Source organism: Balaenoptera ricei, chromosome 19, assembly GCF_028023285.1.
Source record: "Balaenoptera ricei isolate mBalRic1 chromosome 19, mBalRic1.hap2, whole genome shotgun sequence".
Taxonomy (NCBI): Eukaryota; Metazoa; Chordata; class Mammalia; order Artiodactyla; family Balaenopteridae; genus Balaenoptera; species Balaenoptera ricei.
The window spans coordinates 27,690,593-27,704,776 of NC_082657.1; the positions used below are offsets into that span (position 1 = coordinate 27,690,593).

Sequence of the window (14,184 nt, forward strand, 5' to 3'; positions counted from 1 at the left end):
TTTTCTTTTGCCCTACCCAGGTACATGGGGAGTTTCTTGTCTTTGGGGAAGTCTGAGGTCTTCTGCCAACGTTCAGTAGGTGTTCTGTAGGAGTTGTTCCACATGTAGATGTATTTTTGATGTATTTGTGGGGAGGAAGGTGATCTCCACGTCTTAGTCCTGCACCATCTTGAAGCGCCCCCAGGAATGCTTTTTCAAGAAATTCTTTCTACCAGTATTCCCTTAATGTTCCTTTGAAATGTATAAATAATTCCTTTCTAAATAGAATAATTTATATTCAAATGAAAAAATGAATGGGGCTGCAAACGAATTAGAAAGAATAATCTCTTAATTTGTTATAATAAACTTGTTTTTATGAAAGGAGTTCATTAGGCAAGGTGATGGAGAGGGAGATGAATTTTAAGTGGTCATGGCTATAGTTACTACACAGTAGTTTGCCAGGTGGGCAGAGGTTCTTCATCTATTACCTACTGTAATACTCCTTCACTGTATGTAATGTGACAATAATATAAAGTGACTGATTTTTATCCATGTCACCAGAAATGAGTGCTGCCCCCTTCAGAGGGCCAGTTGGGAAGGCTCTGCCCTAGCCTAAGGGTACTACCGTTGCCAAGAATATTTTGACCTCCTCTTTGGAGATGTTTTCAGGGCTTTTTGCACATTAATTTGAATGTCTACCATGGTTCTAAAATGTCATCCTGTGAGGATGGATTTAATATTTTAGAAACGGTCAAAAGGTCCAGACTTACAAGTAATATATTGGTTTCAGTTAAACACCAGCAAGGGCCATAAAGGAACATAACTGAGTTTTTTCGTATGGCTAGAAAACTAATTCTCGAAAGAATTCCAAAGGAGACGTTCCAAATATCTTTGGTGTTTGGAAGTATTAGTAAAATAATAAAATATTCTCATGACTGAACAGCTTTGACGACCTATTTATCTGAAAGTTAAAAATTATGGTGTGTTGAGTAAAAAAAAAAAAATGGGTGGTCTTACAGACATGATGCACAAACTGGCAATCACAGCAGTGGGCCCTATTCCTGTCTCACACGAAGTTTATGATATTCTTTAGGGTTTTCCACAGTATCTTAGAGTAAATACTTTATACTATATGCTCACCCTTTAAAATCCTTGTAATGTTATAGTAGCAAAATGTTTATGGATATACATTAAATTTCAAATAAATATTAATGTTTAAAACCAGTTTTTTGTCTTTATGCCCCAAATAACCACTTGTCCAATGTGAGAAATCATGTAATGAATGTTGTAATGAATATATTTAAAATCCCTTGAATCAGATCTTTTAGTATTCAGTGGTAGATCATTGATGCATTGAGGTGGTAGTCTGTGTATCACACTTTAGGCTTCATTATGTTGAAAGAGTGATGTTCAGACTATTCTCTGTGTATCATAGACCTTTTCACTGGTTTTAGACACAAATATCACTATTGATTGATGCGTGAAGAAAGAAGCAAATTTTAGGGAAATCTGTGTAGTATTACTAGACAAATTAAGTTCAGTGTGGGATGATATTACAAAAAGTCTTCTGTAGCACTGTATTAGAATGTTGGTTTTTCTCCCTTTACATCATCCACAAAGATTCTAGTCTTAAAATAATTTTTAGTTTCTACCAAGAAATATTTTTAAATGAGTTGGTCACAGGGGGAAGATGGATTTTTTTTTCTCTTCAGTGATTTTGAATAGTAGATAATGGGCTTAATGTTTAAAATGGGGATTTCTTTGCTCTAAGCAATCGCTCAGGGTTATAATTCTTCATTTAAGATTACACAGTATCTCATTTGTAAAGCTTCCACAGACTAATCCTATTAAAAATAGCTTCTTCTATGACTCTACTTATTTGCATACTGTATATTTATTGATTCATTTGAAGGTGTTAAATGTTGTTAAAAGAGAGATTATGTACACATTGTTGGCTAACATATAACGTATCCTGTCAAATTAGTTTTAAAGTAAAGAAGCTTTTCCCACATTTTTCACTGGGAATTTCTGAAAAGACTCAAATTTTCCTATCCTATTGGACAACTTTCTCTCTTTCTGCTTTGTAATCATTGTAGTTTTTGAAGGGAAAATTTGAGGAGGATACGGATTTGTTACATTTTAAATATTTATTTTTAAACTCCATAGGTCATCCTGTCATACCAAAGTACTACTCTGTGCCAGCTGATTTTGTAGAATATGAAAAAAGAAACCCTGGTAGTCAGAAGCGATTTCCTAGCAACTGTGGCCGTGATGGAAAACTGTTTCTTTGGGGACAAGCCCTTTATGTCATCGCAAAACTCCTGGGTAAGTGAAGAAGATTGGGAACAGTTTTTTTTCTTATTATCGAGTCTTTAGAAATAAGTATGTCTTTGTTGACATTGACATTCTTTTTGGGTTTGGGTGTTTCATGCTGTTAAGAGGTCTTGGGGGAGTTTCTTAGCATGGAAAAGTACATTAATACGTCTATTGCACTGAATGATGATGGACGTTTCTGGGAAGAAGGTCAAATAGGTGTGGGTACCACTATGATCATTTGGGGCTGCATTCAGCTTAGTAGATAGGGTGCTAGCAGAAGGCTATGGAAACTTTGAGTCTCTTTTATAAATGGAATACAATTGTGATTTAGTATAACAAGCATGCTTGGTCATACCTCTAGTAAACCACTTGTCAAAAGGAATCAGATGTCTCAAAGTTCTCTTCTTTCCAATAAATACATGTTGGCAGTTTACTCAGTGAGGTGGAGGCATAATGGAGCCATTATTCATAATTCTTTGAAGAATTGTTTTTCAGCTTCTCCTAAAACTTCAGCTGAAGTATCTTTGGATACATTGAAATGAAGGTTAATTTAATGCACACAAAAAAGCATTATGCATCTTGCTGTACCATTCCTTGCTAAAATTTTTAATATTATTAGCATTTCCATCAAAAAGGTTATCATAATAGTCAGAATTCTTTTATGGCAAGCAGATTATGAAACAAGCTGACTGTAAATACTGTACCTGCACTAAAAGAACTGCTTACTGTGTGAAATACTGTTATTGTCTTTGTTGTTCTTAGTATTACTGCATAAAAGCTAAATTTGTTTGTGCTGTAAGAATAATTATCTTTGGTTCTTTTTACATTCCATTAGGGAAGAATATTTCAAAGTCCAGATTTCCAATTCAAGCTTTACACAAATGATATATAAGAGCAGACAGAAGCTATTCAAAGAAGAGAAGATAAAGTTAATGCTGTTTTCAGTTTGCTCATTTCCTAACTATATTTTCTGCGTCTCCATGTATACTTAATGCTAATTTAAGAACCTGTAGAAAATTTTCTTCTTTAAAGGGACAGCTCTTTGATAAGGAGTTGATATTATTTACGCAGGTTTTGCTTTAAGATTTTCCAAAAGAAAAAAATAACATACATAAGGTAGTTTTCTTAGAATCAAGCCAAGTTGGTAAGGTTGTCTCTGGTTAGAATTTTATTTCCATCTTATTAGCATGAATACAAAGAAGCCTTGTTGATAATCAGCTAAATAAAACATATTTTGGCAGAGGAGTGGTTAACCAAATCTAAGGACAAGAATTTTCACATCAGAATCTTAAGTTTCTGTATACTACACTTGGAAACGAATGAGCATGATGAAATTTTTCTTTGAGTCTGAGACTGAAAACTGGTACCTGGGATATGGGATTTGAGATCTAAACCTTCTTCATCCTGCTTTTTGCCGTATATCCAGCTTGGGGTTGATACAGCTAGAAAGATTGCTATTTGAATAAAGCCTCTGGATAAAATCAAGGCTAATGAATTGGGAATGCAGAATTGACCATATTCTACATAAGCAGATTGAGCTTTAAAAAAAAAAAAGATTGAATACAATATCAGTCAGTAACAAAACATTGGACCTTCCTTACTCCAAAATAAATGTATTGAATGTAGACAAATTTTGAGTGTAGGTAGCATTTTCTTATGTTAAGACTAGAGTGAACAGAAATAATCCAGGTCATGCCTTCATCTCTGTTTTATGACCGTTTTGAATAAGAAAGAGCCTTCAAAGAAACAGTTTCTCTTTTGCCTGCTGCACTTCTAAAAAGGCAGTAGAGGACATGAGTAGGTGTATTGCAGACTACGAAACCACATACTTATCTTCTGCTAGAAAAAGAGATGCTGCATATTAATTAGCACTCTGACCTAGCTGTGTGTCATCTGGTTAACAACTCACTGGTTAAAATGAATAAGGTCTCAGAAGACTGAATCATTTAGTTGCTCTTGACTATTGTATAACTGTCCCCCGCCCAAGAACCATCAAACTTCTATGGATGTTATTAAGATTCCACACACCACGTTTACTAACAAAGTCTTATTTATTCATTAAGGAGCCTCAGTTGGATATCTGCTTAACAACATTTTGTGGGCAATTAATTGGAATTACATGAGCATAATAGAACAGTAAATCTTGAAAAATATTCTGTAATATATGGCTTTCACTAATTAAGTCCAGTTTGTAATTGGTGGAATTTAATAATATTTTGCTCTATGTATGCCTTAGTGAATAATTATACGACAAAACTATGTGACTTTTATGTTAGAGCAAAAAGACTCAATATGCTGTTTCCTGGCCCAAGGCCTGAACTATCCATTGTGTTCTTAGAAAATAGTTAATTATTACAGTAAATTTTTTTCTTTAGAAAATTTAGACTTTTAGAAAATCAGTGTTTGCTATAAAATAGGTAAATAAATCATAAACAAGGAACTACCACGTGAAAAGGGCTTCCATGCTTATAGTACAACAGCAGTTGAAGACATTGCCCTCATTCTGGTCAGTGCCCCATAAAAAATGCTCCATCTCAGAAATCTCTTTTAGAATTTAGTGTTAGGAAACACTGTCTTCCCTCACTGAACTAGTTTTCTTCCTTGAAACTGCAAATACATTATTTTTATTGTAGAACAACTTTATTGAGGTAAAATTACATACATTTCACCGATTTAAAGTTTACAGTTCAATATTTTTTAGCGTATTCACAGAGTTGTGCAACTATAACCACAATCAATTTTAGAATATTGTCATCAACACCCCCCCAAAAAAAACCCTATACTCTTTAGCAGTCTCTCCCCACGTACCCCTAATCACTTCGTCCTTCCCCCTAGCACTAGACAATCATTAATCTACTTTCTATTTCTGTAGATTTACCTATTCTGGACATTTTATATGCCTCAAATCATATAATGTATGGCCTTTATGACTCACTTTTTTCACTTAGCCTATCTTCAAGTTTCATCCATGTATTAGCACTTTGTTCCCTTTTTTTTTTTTTTTGTCTGCACCGCGCAGCATGTGGGGTCTTAGTTCCCCTACCAGGATCGAACCTGTGCCCCCTGCAGTGGAAGCGTGGAGTCCTAACCACTGGGCCGCTGGGGAATTCCTGCACTTCGTTCCTTTTTATGGCAAAATAACATTCCATTGTATGGATATACCACCTTTGATTTATCTATTCATCAGGTGATGGACATTTGGGTTGTTTCCACTTTTTGGCTATTATGAATAATGCTGCTCTAAACTTTCATGAACAAGTTATCATTTGACATATGTTTTCATTTCCCTTGGGTATATACCTAGGGGTGGAATTGCTGAGTCATATGGTAACTCTGTGTTTAACATTTGGAGCGCTTCTAGACTATTTTCCAAAGTAGCTGTGCCATTTTACCTTCCAACCAGGAGTGTATGAGGGTTCTAATTTCTCTACATCCTCTCCAACCCTTATTCTTGTCTGTTTTTTGATATTAGCCATCCTAATGGGTATGAGGTGTTACCTCATTGTGGTTTTGATAAGCATTCCCCAAATGACTAATGTTGTTGAGCATCTTTTCATGTGCTTATTGGTATATCTTCTTTGGAGAAATGTCTATTCAGATACTGTGGCCATTTTTAAATTGGGTTATTTGTCTTTTTATTGTTAAGTTACAAGAGTTCTTTATATATTCAAGATACAGGTCCCCTACAAGATATGTGATTTGCAAATATTTTCTCCCATTCTGTGGGCTGTCATTTTGCTTTCTTGATGGTGTCCTTTAAGACACAAAAGCTTATCGCTTTGGCAGAGTCCAATTTATCTCATTTTTTCTTTTGTTACTTATGTTTTCATGTAATTTTGTCTAATACATAGTCACAAAGATTTACTCTTATATTTTCTTCTAACAGTTTTATATTTTTAACTATTACATTTAACTTTTTAAATCTATTTTGCATTTACTTTTGTAGGTGGTGTGAAGAAGAGGTCCAGCTTCATTCTTTTGCCTTTGTATATTCACTTATCCCGGTACTTTGTGTGTGGGGGGGGAACTATTCTTTTCCTTGTTGAATTGTTTTGGCATCCTTGTCAAAAACCAGTTGACCATAATGTAACAGTTTATTTCTGGACTGATCAGTGGATCAGTCTGTTCCACTGATCTCTGTCTTTATGCCAGAACCATGTTGTCTTAATTACTGTAGCTTCTTCCTTTCAATCTGGATGCCTTTTATTACTTTTTCTTGCCAAATTTCTGTGACTGGAACCTCCTGTACAATGTTGAATAAAAGTGGCAAGAGTAGACATCATTGTCTTGACTCCTGATCTTTGGAGTAAAGCATTCCATCTTTTACCATTGAGTGTGACATTAGCCATGGGTTTTTCATAGATGCCCTTTTTCAGGATGAGGAAGTTCCTGTCTGTCCCTAATTTGTTGACTGCCTTTTATCATGAAAGGATGTTGAATTTGTCAAGTGTTTTCTGTGTCTGAGATGGTCACGTAGTTTTTATGTCCTTTGTTCAATTGATATGGTGTATTACAGTAACTGATTTGGGGAGGTTAAGCCATTCTTGCATTTGTGGGGTAAGTCCCATTTGGTCATGGTATATAATCATTTTTATATGTTACTGGATTTGGTTTGCTAGTATTTTTGTTGAGTAGTTTTGTGTCTATATTCAGAAAAGATTTTGATTTGTGATTTTCTTCCCTTGCAGTGTCTTTGATTTTGGTATTAAGGTAACACTGGCCTGTTAGAATGAGTTGAGAAGTGTGCCTCTATTATTTTTTGGAAAATTTTGTGAAAGATTGGTTTTAATTCTTCTTTAACTGTTTGGTAGAATTCATCAATGAAGTCCCATGGTCCTGAACATTTTTAGTGTGGAAAGTTTCAGTCACTACTTGTTACACATCTGTTCATATTTTCTATTCCTCTTTGAGTCAGTTTTGGTAATGTATGTATTTCTAGGAATTTGCCCATATCATCTAGGTTATCTAAATTGTTGGCATACATTTTTTCAGAGTATTCTCTTGTAATCCTTAAGGTTGGTAGTAATGTTCCTAGTTTCATTCCTGATTTAGTAATTTGAGTCTTCTTTCTTTATTTCTTGGTCAGGCTAGCTAAAGGTTTGTCAACTTTTGAGTTTTTCAAGAATCTACTTGGTTTCATTTATATTCTGTATTGTTTTTCTATACTCTATTTCATTAATTTCCACTCTTAATTTCCTTCCTCTTGCTTGCTTTTGATTTAGTTAGCTCTTTTTCATCTGCTGTCTTAATGTGGAATATAGATTATAGACTTGAGAATTTTCTGTTTTATTTATTTTTTAATTAATTTATTTATTTATTTATTTATTTATTTATTTATGGCTGTGTTGGGTCTTTGTTGCTGCGTGTGGGTTTTCTCTAGTTGCAGCAAGCAGGGGCTACTCTTCGTTGCAGTGTGCGGGCTTCTCATTGCAGTGGCTTCTCTTGTTGCGGAGCATGTGCTCTTGGTGCGCAGGCTTCAGTAGTTGTGGCACGTGGGCTCAGTAGTTGTGGTTCCCGGGCTCTAGAGCACAGGCTCAGTAGTTGTGGCACATGGGCTTAGTTGCTCTGTGTCATGTAGGATCTTCCCGGACCGGGGATCGAATCCATGTTCCCTGCATTGGCAGGCAGATTCTTAACCACTGCGCCACCAGGGAAGTCCCAAGAATTTTCTGTTTTAATATAAGCAATTACAGTTGTCAATTTCCCTCTGAGCATTGCTTTGCCTAAATCCCCTAAGTTTTGGTATGTTGTGTCTTCTTTTTCAATCATCTCATCAGAAAGTACATTAGAAAGTATTTTCTAATTTCCCTTTTCATTTCTTTTCTGACCCATTGGTTATTTAGGAGTGTGTTGTTTAATTTTAGTATGTTTGTGAATTTCTAAAACTTCTTTCTGTTAATTGATTTCTATTGTGGTTGAAATCAATTTCAATTGATTCTATTTGAATAGGATTCTATTCTATTTGAATAGGATTCTATTTGAATTCTATTTCTAAATTCTGGTATTTCTTTCTATTGTGGTTGAAGTATATACTTTGTATGATTTAAATCCTTTTAAATTTACTGACACTTATTTTTATGGCCTAGCATATGAAAGATATTACATGCGCATTGAGAAGGATGTATATTCTGCTCTTGTTGGATGGAGTGTTCTATAAACATCTATTAGGTCTAGTTGGTTTACAGTTGTATAGATACATTTTTGATCATGTCATTTGCCTTTTTTTTTTCAGCTGATGGATTAATTAGTCCTAAAGACATTGATCCTGTTCAGCGTTATGTCCCACTACAGAATCAACGTAATGTGAGCATGAGGTTTTCCAATCAGGTAAAGAGATATATAAAGATATTTTATTTCATAACTTAGACTCATCCAGACACTTAACACTTAATTGAAGAAGAAATTTTATTCTGAATGGGTTTTTATTGTTCCTTCTAAGGGCAAAGCTTTTCTGTCTTCTGGTTAGTTAAGATTTACCTGTGGTCAAGGGCTATTTGTTAATGAGGAAGTATGAGTCAGACGTGTCCCACGAGATGTCTCACAGGTAAACATTTTCACCTTCGCAGTGGTTGTGTTTAAGGTGTCAAATGTCTTTGAGAAGACGCGGTATGTATGGGTGGCATGGGGACAGATGAGATGGCTCTATTACTGAAGGGAGTGGGGTTCCGTGAAAGGCCCCTCGCTTGATGTCTATCCAGTGCTGTGTCTCTGTGGCAGGACTGAGTGACAGACAGTTGTTCTTAGTACTTGGTAACATGTCGGGTGAAGAAATAGTTAAAATTTTTTTTTTTACATTTAGTAGCTATGGATTTAGACTGTGTTGTGTCAACAAAATAAGTGTTTGCAGGATCAGCAAGATTGATGTTGACTTGAGCAAACCCTCATGTATTAAATGATACCAGTAATGAGTACTGTTAAAATGAAACTGTAGTGTGGATTGTTGAAATTGCCTGAGGAGAAAGGGAATGAACCTGAGTGTGTGCCTGGGATTCCAAGCACACACTTATTAAATTTATTTAATAAGAATAGCATCAGCATTTACAGAAAATATGCTTACGAAATTGAAATGCTCCTTTTACTTTAAAAATATATGTATAACACATACACACACACACAAACACACACATAAATGCTTGTTTTGACGAGAGAAAGGGAGAGCCAACCAGCCTCATTAGTATCATTAGTATCACACTGTTTCTCTGCTTCTTTTGCTGGTCCTCAAGAAAACATCTAGTTACTCTGAGTGGTTCATAGATGAGAAGCTTTTGGGAGATTTGTAAATAAATGTTAAGATTTTCTCAAGAACATAAGATGCCTATGTTAATATGTGATAGAAATTTTACACTGGCCTATTAGTTCCCATATAAGGCAGGGATTTGGCCTTTATCTTTATTTGCCGCTCATCTCAGTGGAATATATTTACCAGTCAGTAAAGTGGAATATATTTAACTTCATGTTACCTAGTGCTGTGACTCTGAGCCATTTTAAGACTAGTGTGTATCACTTACATAGCATGTGTGATGCACTTCTAGGGTGATGAAATCTCAAGGCCTTTTCTTAGAATATAAAGTGACCTACTGGTCACAGGTTTGAGGTGTGGGGGCAGGAACCAGAGAACATCAAAGCACAGAGCTAACAAAATCAACCATTTAAACACTTACTTCATGCTTGACCCATGTAAGGAGGGCTGTGGGTTATATGTAATTTTTGACATACAATATTCTTACAACTCTTTCTCTCCCACTCAAGAAGGCAGAGTACAAGTGAGTGAGAGTGAATTTTATAGAGAATTTACTCTAGGTATATTTTTTATATTGAAATCATTTTCTAATGTTGCTACTAAATTATGTGATGTACCTCCCAGGTAGAGTCACATCCTATCTAAGAGCCTTGCTCTAGGGTCAGGACAGGGGCTTCTCTCCTGCAGCCATGCTGGGATTACATCCATGCATTGTATATAGTTTCTGAGAAGGAAATGATAGGAAAAATTGGCAGCAGAAAATTGCTGGGAGGTGTTATTACCCCACCCTACTGGCAGCTTGGTTGTGGTGGTATATAAAATGGTGAGGTGCCTTTTCCACTTTCTCAGCCATTTAAGCAGTAGCCAAGACCTGGCATGCCCATATCCATTGTTGGGGCTAGCTGGCTTGGCTTGGTGAAATATGGAAGTCAGACAGGGCCCTCTGCCTGAAATGCTGGTGTCCGTGCCCTCTCAATCATGATTGACCAGGTCAGATCTTGAAATTAACTGATCTGTGGGGATTGACCCTGTCAAATGTCAGAAAAAGTAAGTAGAATAGTAAAGTTCAGACATTTCCTGGAAACAAGAGAAATCCCTGACTTCGAAGGAAGTTGTATCCGAGGTCCCCAGGACTCACAGGGCTCAGAAGCTGTTATACTCAACACTTACAGTTTATTACAAAAAAAGGAGAGAACATTCCAAGAAGCCGGAAAGCCCATCCTGAAAGCATGCCTTTCTTGGGAATTTTCAAGATTTAAACAACCCAGGCCTGCTGGGCCAGCTTATTCCTTCACAGAAGGGTTATGGCAGAAGGAAGTCTTCTGGAACCCAGAGAGCTGTGAGTGTGCCAGAACTGTAGAAAGGTCCACTCCTTCAAGTGTGCATGGGGCTATTGGCACATTGCAAATCCAAAACATTGAGGACTGAATTAGCAGCTGTTGATTTTCTTAACATTACCCTTAGCAAATTTATTTTTGGAAAAGGGAAGTACTTTTGTATCCGGGTTAAGGCTGAGGTTGGAAAAGGGTATCAGCTGGGATGACCCTCCTCACTACTCTCTCACTAGTCAGAAGTTACTGTTTTCTCTTGATGTTACTTGGAGAATAAAATTCCCTTTTATAAATAAAGTTTAGAGGAGTAGAAAGAAATGCATTGTTAGCAGTAGCAGATATACTTTATAGTATTGTGAGATTTTGACCAAGAGAAAACAAGAAAACTTTTGCAGACCTTAGAATGTATGTTCCTAGAGACCAGAGACCATATTTTATTCACTTTTGTAGCTTCAGTATCTGTCATAGTACCGTAACACCTGTTATATAGGAGGTTCTCAGGGTTTAACTTGAATGTTTGTTTGAGTGTGCTTGATGGTATATGTGGGAGGAAGGTATGTCATGGAAAATCGTGGACTTATGCAAATATCTCTAAATCTATTTCTCTAATTCTGACCTCTTTCCTAATATTTAAACTTGAATTTCCAACTACCTGGTGATCGTCTCTCCACAAATCTAGTCTTTAAAACCCAACATTTCTGGATGTATACATAACTCCGTCTCATTGAGTTGTATACATTATATATGTACAGCTTTTTATATGTAAATTATATCTCAATAAAGTGGTTTAAAAATTTTTTTAAATGAAACCCAACATTTCTAATGCCAAATTTATCTTCTCTCTTCAAAGTAGCTCTTTTCTCCATAGTCCCTACCTTGGATAAGGACCATCTTCAATACTCCTTTCTCATGCCAGTAGCTCTTACATGCAGGTGGTTATCCTATTGGCTCTGCCTTCAAAGTAGCATCTACATTTGTCTCTTCATATTTATCCCCACTGCCATGTACCACTCAGACTTCATTACTACTCAATGGCATGGTTTTAATAATCTCTCTCTCTCTTCAGTCTCCCCTGTTTATTCTCTGTGCTTGAGAACACATGATCTTATAAAGTATGGATTCATTTATGTTGTTTCCTGAAAACCTTCCATTATGCTCTACTGCCTACAGGGTAGAGTCTAAATTCCATATCCTCATACAGTCACCTCATTTCTGTGTTTTTCACTTATATCTTGCAATTTCTCCAGATTTCTCCCAACCATCCCTGTACTATGATCTCAGCCAATTTGCTGACCTAATATCACAACTCACCCTCACCCACTCCCAGGCCTCCACTCTTAGTACAACCTTCATCCTGAAACCCTGGCCTCTTTTTCAGACAGGATCCTTTAAAAGCCTATACAGTTTCTCTTCCTTTAACTACATATGAAAGTTACATAGATGCATTTTGTAAAAAGTGAAATAATATAGAGGAGATTACAATGCAATTACATTGTTACATTTGGTAGTACTAACTAGTCTGTAATTTCCCCATTTCCAGAAAAGCCTTTCTTTTTTTTTTTAAACCAGATCTGTTTTCTAAATATTTGAATAATGTAAATGTAACCCTTAAAGAAAGTCATGAGGTAAAAGTGTATTGTGCTTAAAACTCCTTTAAATATTAAAAACCATATTAATATCAAGAAGTGGGAGACAGATCTAATAAATTATTATAAACCTATGCAGGGATTAAAAAGAATGTGGTAAATTGACATGAAACGACACAAGAAGTGGATTATAATAAATGCTCAGTAAACATAAAATAAAGGGTAGATCACAGAATGGTGGGTTAAGAATAATCATATTGTATAAAATAAGCTATTTATGAGTGCATGTTTTATCATACAAAACTGGCTAGTTCTGGGAAAGGGAGGAGGTGATCATAAAGACTGACTTTTTGAACTTTTATTCGTGTAATATACACTCTGTATCTTTTGTGCATGCTGTTGGTTTGTCATATACTGGTTTGCATTACTACTTTTTTAATAGACCATTTAAAATTATTGCAAAATATTCAAATATAAAATGCCAAACAGTATAGTGAAAAAAAAAAAGTATATTGTGCTTATCCCAACTTCTACCATTTCATCGTTCTTTACTTTCTGAATGTCCCTGCCTTCTGTTGTCATTTTCTTTCTGCTCACATAGCTTTCTTTAGACATTATTTATGAGTAGGTCTTCTAGCAACAAATTTCTTAGTTTTCCTTTGTCTAATAATGTCTATTTCCTTTTCATTCGTGAAGGATACTTTCATTAGATACAGGATTCCTGATTGACAGTTGTTTTCTTTCAGCACTAAGCATGATTGTATACTTCTTCTGGCCTCCATAGTTTCAGACAAGAAGTCCCTTGCCAATTCAAATTTGTGTTCTTCTACAGATATTATGCCATTTCTCTTGGCCTAAGTCTCCTTATGCCACTGGGTGGATGGCCAGGAGATAACAAACTCAGCTGATGCAGGTGTATCGGCCCGCTTGCTGGTTTCCCAGAGGTTGGGTAGTCTTGGCACTGCTGAGAAGCTGCTGCTGTAGGCTGCTCAGAATTCCATGCTGGTGCACTGGTTGTGGAGTGGGGGTTGGGATGGCCCTTGGAGCTTTACTGCTGCTATCCTAGATGAATTGAACTGCCCGCTAAAGCCTGATTTGTGGAGCAGGGGTCAAGACAGTTCACTGGGGCTTCTTTGCCGATGCTACAGTCGTGTTGGCCCATCAAGTGCCCTGGTTGTAAAGCAGAGGTTGGGTGGGCCCAGTAGGGTTTTGAAGGTGCTGCTGAAGGCAGATTGGCCAACTAGTACCTCAAGTAGAGGAACTAGGGTTGGATCTCCCCACTTGGTCGCTGTTGTGGTTCTTGTTTCCCAGTCCTTTGGCCAGAGAGAACAGACTTTTGTTGCTTTTGTGTTTATTTTTTTGTCTGTGCCTGATGGTTGTTTCAGGCTGCAGGCCTCTACAGTGCTCAGCCCAGTGTGTATGGGATCTTAGGAATCTCACCACATTGCCATTCTTCAAGTCCTGGGGTTGGTTCTTAGCCAGCCAAGTCTACTGCCTTCTTTCCAGCTCTCAGAGCCCTTGACTCATTATCCACTGAATTATTTCCAGGGTAAATAATTGTATTTAGAGCAGGAGGGAAAGCTGAGTCCGGGCTATCTTGTTCCTTCTTGCCCCTTTTTTTAATGGATAATTTATCTTCATAAGTCTTTCTATGAATAAAAATTAAGAGTTAAGATCTCTTCTGTTCCTTGAATAGTCTTTTTTTCTGTAATTTTTAAAAATAAGATTTGCT

The 14,184-nt window shown here is 36.4% G+C and overlaps 1 protein-coding gene across 3 annotated transcripts in view; it reads left to right on the forward strand.

Annotated features, from left to right (window-relative positions):
• Nucleotides 1-14,184, forward strand: part of PHKB (phosphorylase kinase regulatory subunit beta) — a 198,863-nt gene that overhangs the window by 110,099 nt on the left and 74,580 nt on the right. For all 3 annotated transcript variants that reach the window (XM_059906033.1, XM_059906034.1, XM_059906035.1), the window contains 2 exons: nucleotides 2,146-2,304; nucleotides 8,528-8,622. In XM_059906033.1, the coding sequence (XP_059762016.1) occupies nucleotides 2,146-2,304; nucleotides 8,528-8,622 (254 nt within the window). The remainder of the gene's footprint in view (nucleotides 1-2,145; nucleotides 2,305-8,527; nucleotides 8,623-14,184) is intronic.